Raw genomic sequence first — 9,524 nt, forward strand, 5'->3', positions numbered from 1 at the left:
TGATTGCGCATTTCTTGAGCATTTTAAATCGGCCGGAACTACCAGCGCTAGGCCAGGCAGCAGCGGTGGAGTCCTAGACCACAGACACAGCCTTGCTCAGCCCCGTCTCCCTCAGGAAAGCACTTGGGTTCCCTCCGGGCCCCCCGCAGGGGAAGGGGCCGGGCGGGCAGCACCGGGGCCGGGACAGCCCCCCGGCCCCGCCCCTCGCCCCGCCTCTCCCGCCACGTCATGGAATTCCAGGCGCTCCCGCCAATGGCGGCGCCGGGCCAGCGGCGGGGGCGCGCGTCAGCCAGCCGGGCGCGCCGGCCCCGGGTCGCCGCACGTGGCCGCGGGGCTCGGCCGCGCCTTGCCCCAGTGCCACCGGCCGAGCCAGGGAAGGACAAGGACGCGGGGATTAAGCGGGGAAAGCGCGGCTGCTTCCTCCTGCCGTCCGAGCGTGTTCGGAACTAAAGCTGACAGGGATGATCTGTGAATTATTAATCTCTGGGCAGCTTCTTGCGGCTGGGAACTGGTGCTGCCGGCTTTTAACTTTTCCAGCTGCTCGTTATGGGACGTGTGTGTTATGCTGGGAATTGATGCCAATTTCAGTGCCTGGCTTTTGCGGTTTATTTACAAATACCCCATGGTGTAATACTGTACAGCTCTGAGTTCCCTTTCTGGCTCTCCAGTAAGGTGCTGCTCTCTCATAAAATACTATCAACAGATAAATCACTCCACTAATTCTTCTGTAAGCATAACTAAAATCCTTTATAATTTATTTTTCCTGAGTCGCCTCCCATAAGCTCATCATAGCATCAGAGGTTTGTACCTGGTGTCTGTCTACACCAGTCTGTGTAGTTCAGCCCATTGCATTTATTTGAGTACCAAAGCAGCCTACATCTATTTTAGCAGGGTGTTCAGCCCACGAGAACACTCTTTTCCTCATCAGTTTTGATTAGCCCCAAGCAAATTACTCTGCTCACATGGCTAAACTGCTTCTGCTGCTGGAGGCAGCTGTGCCTCTGCACAGAACTGCATTACATCGTCATCCATAAGAAAGATTTTGCAAATCAGGTACAGCTCCTTCTCATACCTAAACGACAGACAAGATGGTGGCACAAGTTTGCGTGAGTACAGAATTTGACTCCGTAGTTGAAATGCAGTTAACAAAATTGCAAGTGACTGTTCAGTCATATTAGAGCAGAGGTTACTTTCCCATAGGGCATTTCATTTCTGACATTAACAGAAAATAAAGTAAGAGTGAATTTTCTCATTAAACAACATGGCAGCTGCTACAAGTGGATGGGATCTGTTGGTGATGACAGTGCTAAATTTACAGTCACTTCTCTAATAGCTGCATTCAGGACTTGAAATAGTTTGACAGCGCTGATACAGGGCACAAGACTCCTCTTCCTTCCCCAAACCTCCAATTTTCCTTACAACGCGTTGCGTCTGCAGTTTGTTTCCGACCTCAGCCGTCCTCTCCTGTCCTTCAGCTCTTATTCTGCAGGGTGAGGAAAAGAGGGCTCCCACTGGGTTAGCTCTGACAGGCCCTGTTTGTGGTGAGAATTCTGGAGTTACTTCTATGTAAAAAACCAAAATAAAAACCCCAAACAAACAAAATAAAAACAAAAGCAAACAAACCCCCAAAACAAAAAACCCCACCCAAAGCCAGTCAGACTGACTCTGGGGGATGACAAGGTGCTTTATACTCTGGGGAGGGTAGGAGCTGGAACTGACTCGCCCTGCAGCGCTGCCCACCCCCGGCCGGCTGCTGGCAGCCCCCTCCCCTGCTCCCCTGGGGCTTGTATTCCAGGTCCCTGCTGCTCCTGCCGCCCACCCGGCGGGGGGAACCGGACGCGCCAGGGGGGCGCTGGGGGCTGCGGGCGGGGCGGGAGGGCGAGGGCTGCCGGCGCGGGGTGCCGGGCTCGGCGGGGCTGGAGGCTCCGCTCCGGTCCCCGCTCCGGTCCCCGCTCCGGTCCCGCCGGGGAGGGGCGTGGGAGGGAATCCCCCCCGGCGCGCGCGGCGTGTCTTTTGTGTTTGTACACAGGGCGCCGAGGGGAGGGGGCGGGGCCGGGGGCGGGGCCGCGCCTTCCCTCCATTGTGCCCCATTGGCGGGCGGGCGGGGCCGGGGCGGGGCGCGGCGGCCGGGGGCGGGGCCGAGCGCGGGGCCGGCCCTCCCGAGTCAGCCATCTTTCAATTGTGCTTCGAGCCGCCGCCAGCAGCAGCAGCAGCAGCTCCGGCTCCTCCTCGTTCTCGCTTGCCCGCCCTCCCTCCCGCACGGCAGCCGCGCTCGCCCAGCGGACGGGGTAAGTCTGGCGCCGCGTCCGCCGCCCCCCGCACCCCGCCACCCCCCGGCGGCGCCCCGGCGCCTGCCCCGAGCCTCCCCACAAACTTTTGGGGCGGTTTGGGAGAAGGCGGCAGCCCGCGTCCCCTTCCCCGCGCCGCCTTCCCGGCGCAGCCGGAGCGGCTCCCTCCGCCGGTACCCCCGGCCCCGCTTCGAGCGGTCGTTGCCCCCCTCTACTCCCCTCGCCCCCGCTCCAAACCCCCACCAGAAGCTTCCCCGACCCCTTAGCTGCCTCCTGAGCCCGACATCCCCCCGGATCGGGGCTGGGAAGCGGCCGCAAAGAGGAGCCACTCGCCAGCCCAGGGTAACTCTCCTGCCTTCCTTCCCCTGCTCCCCACAGTTGTTGCTCAGCTTCACCATCTTGTCTCTTTTCTCTGGTCACCGACCATATTTTTTTTCCTATTGCATAAAAAACAATAAAAAGGGAGAGAAATTCGCCGAAGGAACGACCCAAACCCAACGCAATTTTTTGGTTTTCGATTGCAAACTTTTCCGCTGCCTCCCCCTTCATCTGCACCCACATGGTTTGGAGTTCCTTGCGATGTTTTTGGCGTTATTTTTTTGCAATTTATTTTTTCCTCCTCTGCGAAAGGACTAGGGCTGCATTTCGTGATTGTTTCCATTTTGTTCTGGGTCTGGGAGATGAGTTTGCCTGTGAGAGGCGCTTGGGAGCGAGGCGGCTTTGGGGAAGCAGTTGCACAGAAAGAGAAAGACGGCACCCAAAAACCAGCCACCCCCCCCCCCCCAAAAAAAAAAAAAAAAAAAGTTAGTTGCTTTCTCGCACTTGATCCGGACCCTTCCCTTTTTGTACGGTAAACGCCGATTCGCCTGCGGTTGTCGGTGGGAGGGAGAGCGCGGGCGGGCGGCGGCGAGGGCCGGGCAGCCCGGCGGGGGCTGCTCCTCCGCTCCCACCCGCTCCGCGGTTCGGGAAGGAGGTTTTCACCGGGTGGCAGCGGCGGGGCGGGCGCCGGTCCCCCGAGGTTTGCCGGGCGCTATTTGCAAAACACTTCGCAGGTGACGGGCGGCCGGCGGGGGGAGGTGACAGCCGTCTCTCCGCGCTTGCTGGCGGGGCGACTGGCTGGGCTTGAGCCGCCGCAGCCTCGCTATTGAATTCGTGGGTAAAAACCCACTATTTTAATATTCCGCGATCGGCAGACGTTTAATTTTATGGTGTGTGTGTTGGTTTTTTTTTTTTTTTTTTTTGCGATGGGAGGCGTTAGGCGGCCGCGCGTCCGGGACTAACGGCTCGACCCGCCGTTCCGCGCTCGCGGGCAGGGGCGCCTTGCGCGGGGCGGCGGGGACCGGAGCGGGGGGGCAACCCGCCCGTTGCGGGGCGGTTACCGACGGGGCGCGCTCTGAGCCGGCCGGCGCCTCTCTCCCCCCGCCCCCACACCCCCGCGTCCCTCCGGCAGGTGTAAGGCAGCGACGTCGGCAGGAGCATGGCCCGCACCAAGCAGACGGCCCGCAAGTCCACCGGCGGCAAGGCGCCCCGCAAGCAGCTGGCCACCAAAGCCGCCCGCAAGAGCGCGCCCTCTACTGGCGGGGTGAAGAAACCGCACCGCTACAGGTAACGCAGCGCCGCGCAGAGGCGGCGCCGGGCCGGTACCGGGCGCACCCCCAATCCCCCCCCCACCTCCGTGCGGGGTCGAGGGGGGGGCGGGGGGAGCTTCTCCGCCGTGCCGTGCCGCGCTCCCTCCGCTGCCGCCTCCTCCCCGGGACCGCACGCCGGCACCGCTCCGCAGCCCGGTCCCCACCTGCTGTAAAAAAAACCAACCAACCAAAAAAAACCCCCACATAAATGTCCAGCACGAGCATCGACCCGGTATTTACCATTAACCGTTTTTTGGGCGTTTTGCTTAGACGCCTAAAAAATCGACACCCCGCGAATCAACGTATCCGCGATTTTTTTTTTTTTTTTTTTTTTTTTAAATTTTATTTTTACTTCTGGTTATTTAAATACCGCAGCAAGGTTGTGCCGCCGCGAAGTTTATTGTCACCGGCGGATTTGAATGTACTTGCGGGGGTTGATCCGTGCCCGGCGCCGTTCCGGCTCCGGTGGCCGTGCAGGGGAGGTGCCGAGCCGCGAGAGGGCGCCGCATCTCCACGGATGCCAGGCACGCAGCCCGGGCTGGCAGGGGGACGCATCTTTTGGACAGCCCCCTGAAAACGGTGTTTTCCAGTCCCTGCTCGGTGCAGAGTATTAACAGCCGTGCTTCGGCGTGGAGGGTGGTCTTGGGCTAGTTGTACTCGTTCCTTTGCGGGGGGTGGGAAAAGTGGATTGGGAAGGAGAAGCGGGTTTGAAATAGCCAACTTAAGCTACAAGTCTGTTGCTGCAGGTGTGAGGAGGAATTAATAGTCCAGGAGAAAGGTCATAAAGCTGGAGCAGGAAAATACAAAGTTTTCATGGAAGTAAATGTGGTGTTAACTTCATGGGTGGAGTTTGTGTCTGCAAAAGTACATTCTGACACCAAAACTAACACAAGGAAATATACTAGGTACTTCGTACTGATAATACAACACAGAATATAAATTCTGGTAGTTCTGTGAATATTGTGGGCCCTCAGTTCAGGAAGGACAGGGAACTGCTGGAGAGAGTCTAACGCAGAGCCACAATGATGATGAAGGGAGTGGAGCATCTCCCTTATGAGGAAAGGCTGGGGGAGCTGGAGCTCTTTAGCTTGGAGAAGAGGAGATGGAGAGGTGACCTCGTTAATGTTTGTAAATATGTAAAGGGTGAGTGTCACGAGGATGGAGCCAGGCTCTTCTCGGTGATAACCGATGATAGGACAAGGGGCAATGGGTACAAACTGGAACACAGGAGGGTCCACTTAAATATGAGAAGAAACTTCTTCTCAGTGAGGGTGACAGACACTGGAACAGGCTGCCCAGGGAGGTTGTGGAGTCTCCTTCTCTGGAGACATTCAAACCCGCCTGGACGCCTCCTGTGTAACCTCATCTGGGTGTTCCTGCTCCGGCGGGGGGATTGGACTGGATGATCCTTGAGGTCCCTTCCAATCCCTCACATTCTGCGATTCTGTCATTGCCAGTGTCTTATGTCAATAGGGAAGAAGATCTAGATTCCCCTTAAAATTGTGCTTGCTGTCAGGCTCATCGAGGGAGAGCACCCATGGCACTGCTGAACCAGCCGTCTCTCGGCGGTGCTGTGGTTTGCCACGTCTGCACAGAGACGCGTTGGTGTCAGTTGGCCAATGTGCGCTGTTGCCTCTTCTCTTAGCAAAGTCAGGGGCCCGAGGGCCCGCTCCTGCCATGCTGTCAACTGGAGGGGTCCCTGCCGGGGCCAGGTGAAGTTTACACACATCAATGGAGAGAAAACAGTGACCCTTTGCCAGAAAAACTGGTTTTGTAGTGTAAATGCCGGGACGTGCTTAGCAAAAACTGCACATGCACAGTGCTTAGTTTAATTTCGATGATGAGCCTGTGTTTTTTAAGGTGATGTGGAATATGTCTTGAATACTAATTATTTTTTAATTGTTTAATTTTAAAAGGCCGGGTACCGTGGCTCTCCGCGAAATCAGGCGCTATCAAAAGTCGACCGAACTTTTGATCCGCAAACTTCCCTTCCAGCGCCTGGTGCGTGAAATTGCTCAGGACTTCAAAACAGACCTGCGCTTCCAGAGCGCTGCCATCGGTGCTTTGCAGGTGAGCCTTCCGCGGGGGGGCAGTCCGGGGGCGGGCAGGCGGCGGGGCTGCGAGCGCTGGCGCAGCGAGAGCCCCCCGGAGCCCCCAAAACCTGCGGACGGAAGGTAAGGCAGGGCTCCGCCTCCCGCCCCCATTGGCCAGGCTGTTTCTAGGGCTAGCCCCCGCTCCTTCTGATTGGTGGGCTGCCGCGGTGGGCGTGGCCCCTCCTGGAGGGGCTGGTATGAAGGGATGTGCCCTTCAGCCTTCCCTTTGCTTAGGATGGAGCGGGTGATGCCCTGTAGATACCATAGGCTAAAATAATGCAGTGACAGCTCAGCAGCTCCTTATGAAGGCTATAAATGCCATTTGGGGTGGGGATTACTCTTAATTTTTTTTTTAATAGCCCCCCCCCCCCCTTCAAATAGTTGCACTTGACAGAACAGTACATCTTAAGACACTTAAGTCCTGTTTACTCTATCCTCGAGCTTTGTGAGAGGCTTTGCCTTTGAAACCGATGCAGTTGGAGAGGAAAGCGTCGTGCAAAGTTTGCTCTAGTGTGTCCGAATGCGGGTCTTGATATCGTCAAATGCTCCTTAAAGAAAAACAGCTTGATAAGCCACATCTAAATGCAGTTAGGGAAATAAGTCCTTTTGTGTAATGTAGTTAATGCTAAACACATTTTAAAAATAATAGTTGAATAACATATTTAGAGTATATTAAGGGTGTTCTTTCTGGCCCAGATTCCTGCATCTAAGTTAAGTCCTCTCCAAGACTCTGTTCTTATGGTGGAAATGTTTTTCTCTCATGATAGAAAGACACCTCCTGATTAAAGATAGGTCTTCACTCTTCTTTTAGCTGTTGAAAGATTGTCCAAGAACCTATCTGTAATTGTATAATATCTCGTATGCTGGCAAAATGGTCGTCTTTTTTTTTTTTTAGTTAACAACTTCCACTCGATAAGGGCCAAGATATGCTATGAGATCCTATAAACTTGAGCACGTGCTCAACTTCAAAAGATGGCTTTGTGCACTCACAAAGTTGCCACCTTTGCTTTTAGTTATTCTGTCTTCACTGCTGTGAGTGAATGTGGTGGTTCTTAAATCCTGAGGCTTATCTATGTGTCTTGATTGGGAATTGCTTATTAAAATTTAAGTCAGTAGTTAATCCATTTTCAGAATGCTGGTTTGAATGTTCGTGGTTGTGCATTAGGGAGTTGTTGGCATAGAACTTGTCCATGCACTATTCCTACTGCTTCCTGCTCGCATATTTGCAAAAAGAAGCTATTAACCCCTGTAGTACTGTGGTGTTTGTGCCAGCATGGCTTATTTGGTGAAGTGTCTTAACTTTTCACGTAGTGATTTAGGAAAACTGTGTTAGGGGAGTTTATGGTAGCCATATTCTACTGCATACAAAGAGACTTACTAATACTGCAATCCTCATCTTCTGTAGTAAATATTTTTCTTTCCTTGTATTAAATGTTCTATGTTTTTAAACAGGAACTTTGAACTTAGTAGGTTGATTCTGTGGTTCCTGGTAAGGAATTGGTTCACACAAACTGTTCTCTTGCATGTATTCTAGAAAGGTGGACCTCAACCTCCTTTCTGTAACTGAGCCCTGTCACTCCTGCCTTCTCACCCCAACCAGATGCTGTGTCCTGGTCTGTGAGCTGGTCATATGTTTCCTAGGAGATTGTTAATTGTTAGAATTCCATACCAACCCAAAAATGCATAAGTGGTTACCATTGCTGTGCCGGACTTAACAGCAGCTAACTTAACGTGAGCCAGAAGAATAATCAGGTCCAACGGAGCATCTGTCTAGCCCAGAATTCTGTCTGCAGTGGTTCAGTAACAGGGAAAACGCTGTGGTCAGGGTGGTGGTTTTTCCAGGACAGGACTTGTTCTTTACCCTCCCCAGTGCTGGTCCCATGGTTCTCGCAGACATAAGGTGAGAACCTTCTGTGATCGTGGCGGGGGGGCTGTGCTGTGTGCCCCAAATAGACAGGGGATGCTTAGGCAGGAAGAAGGCATAGTGTCTGAATGTAGTTCTTAGGCTACTGTCTTGTTCTTGGTGATTCAGCGTGTTCCTGAGCTAAAGAAGTGGTTCTTGTATTTCTAATAATTCTCATTACCTTTCTTTTCCTGCTAATTTTTGACTTTCAAATTAAGCTACCCGTTCAGTATCCTATGGCAAGGAGTATGTGTCTGATCTGGGTGTTGTGAAGGAATAGCTGCTGCTCTTTCCCCTGGCACCTGCTGCTTTCCCCTGATGCTCCATAGCTCTTACTCTGGAAGACACAGCGGACAAGTCACTTGAATAGTGTAACCCAGCCTTTAAAAAAGAGAAGTTCCTAAGCAAATTAACCTTTTGATAAGAGAACCCCTTATCTTGTGAGAGTCCTGTCAAAATATCACTTCAGTTGTGTTCTGGAGGATGTCTTCACCAAATGGTAATAGTAAACAACTTCGATGTGGAATATTGTTGGGGGGTTTATAAGAAAATGGAGGCTTTTATTTTGTGAGAATCTAAAACTTGATGTTTTTGAGTAAAAAAAGATAAAAACCTAAGCTTAATGCCATGCTACATTGTACTTTGAATTATTGCTATTATTTCTTTCCTAGTGCTCAAAGAGTGAAAGTGTTCTTAACTCTTTTCTTCTACACTAGGAGGCAAGTGAAGCCTACTTGGTTGGCCTGTTTGAAGATACCAACCTGTGTGCTATCCATGCCAAACGTGTCACAATCATGCCAAAAGATATCCAGCTAGCACGCCGCATACGTGGAGAGCGTGCCTAAACTTCACTCTGATGGGTTTGCCATTCTCGAAGCAAAATCTTCTTCCTGTTATTGGTAGTAATGAACGTTAGATATTTTTTCCATGGGGTTAAAAGGTACCTAAGTATATGGTTGCAAATGGAAAAACAGGGGACAGAATTGGGTATTGGCAAGTTTTTTTCCATTTTCATTTGTGTGTGGATTTTTAATATAAACGAGGGGGCAAAAAAATAGCAATGCGGTCAAAAAAAAAGTCTCAGTGAAAAAGTTTCAACAATTCAACTTTATAAAAAAAAAATATAAATAAACCTGTCAAAATTTTTCTGGACAATGCCAGCATTTGGATTTTTTTAAACAAGTAAATTTCTTATCAATGGCAACTAAATGGTGTTTGTAGCATTTTTATCATACAATAGATTCCATCCATTCACTATACTTTTCTAACTGAGTTGTCCTACATGCAAGTACATGTTTTTAATGTTGTCTGTCTTCTGTGCTGTTCCTGTAAGTTTGCTATTAAAATACATTAAATGATGCCTGCTGTTAGTCTTGATTTTTAAATATTACATGTGGGTTTTATTTGATGAAAAAATAATCAGCCTTCCCTTTTTCTCTTCAGTATGTGGCCTAAATACTTAGAGCAGATCTGGGAAACACTGGGGACACTGCCTTGGCTGAAGTGGTGTATATGTGAGGGGTTTTTTTAAGAGTATAAAATTTTTCTCAGTTCCATGTGGAAGCAGTTCGGTAAGTATATTACCAGGTAGAGTTTGGAGCTGGACTGAGCG

At 51.8% G+C, this 9,524-nt stretch overlaps 1 protein-coding gene across 1 annotated transcript; it reads left to right on the forward strand.

Moving 5' to 3' along the window:
• The first annotated feature begins 2,177 nt into the window (after nt 1–2,177).
• LOC135987797 (histone H3.3A) lies at nt 2,178–9,271 on the forward strand. The gene is made up of 4 exons (XM_065632997.1): nt 2,178–2,288; nt 3,739–3,893; nt 5,833–5,986; nt 8,629–9,271. The coding sequence occupies exons 2-4, from the start codon at nt 3,766–3,768 to the stop codon at nt 8,755–8,757; spliced, it is 411 nt and encodes a 136-aa protein (XP_065489069.1). The 5' UTR covers nt 2,178–2,288; nt 3,739–3,765; the 3' UTR covers nt 8,758–9,271.
• Nucleotides 9,272–9,524: the final 253 nt, after the last annotated feature.

The sequence above is a fragment of the Caloenas nicobarica genome, chromosome 3, assembly GCF_036013445.1.
Source record: "Caloenas nicobarica isolate bCalNic1 chromosome 3, bCalNic1.hap1, whole genome shotgun sequence".
NCBI classification, from domain to species: domain Eukaryota; kingdom Metazoa; phylum Chordata; class Aves; order Columbiformes; family Columbidae; genus Caloenas; species Caloenas nicobarica.

Coding starts and splice junctions, on each gene's coding strand:
- LOC135987797 (XM_065632997.1), top strand. CDS start 3,766: ATGGCCCGCACCAAGCAGACGGCCCGCAAGTCCACCGGCGGCAAGGCG. Junction 3,894..5,832: donor AAGAAACCGCACCGCTACAG/GTAACGCAGCGC, acceptor TAATTTTAAAAG/GCCGGGTACCGTGGCTCTCC. Junction 5,987..8,628: donor CTGCCATCGGTGCTTTGCAG/GTGAGCCTTCCG, acceptor CTTCTACACTAG/GAGGCAAGTGAAGCCTACTT.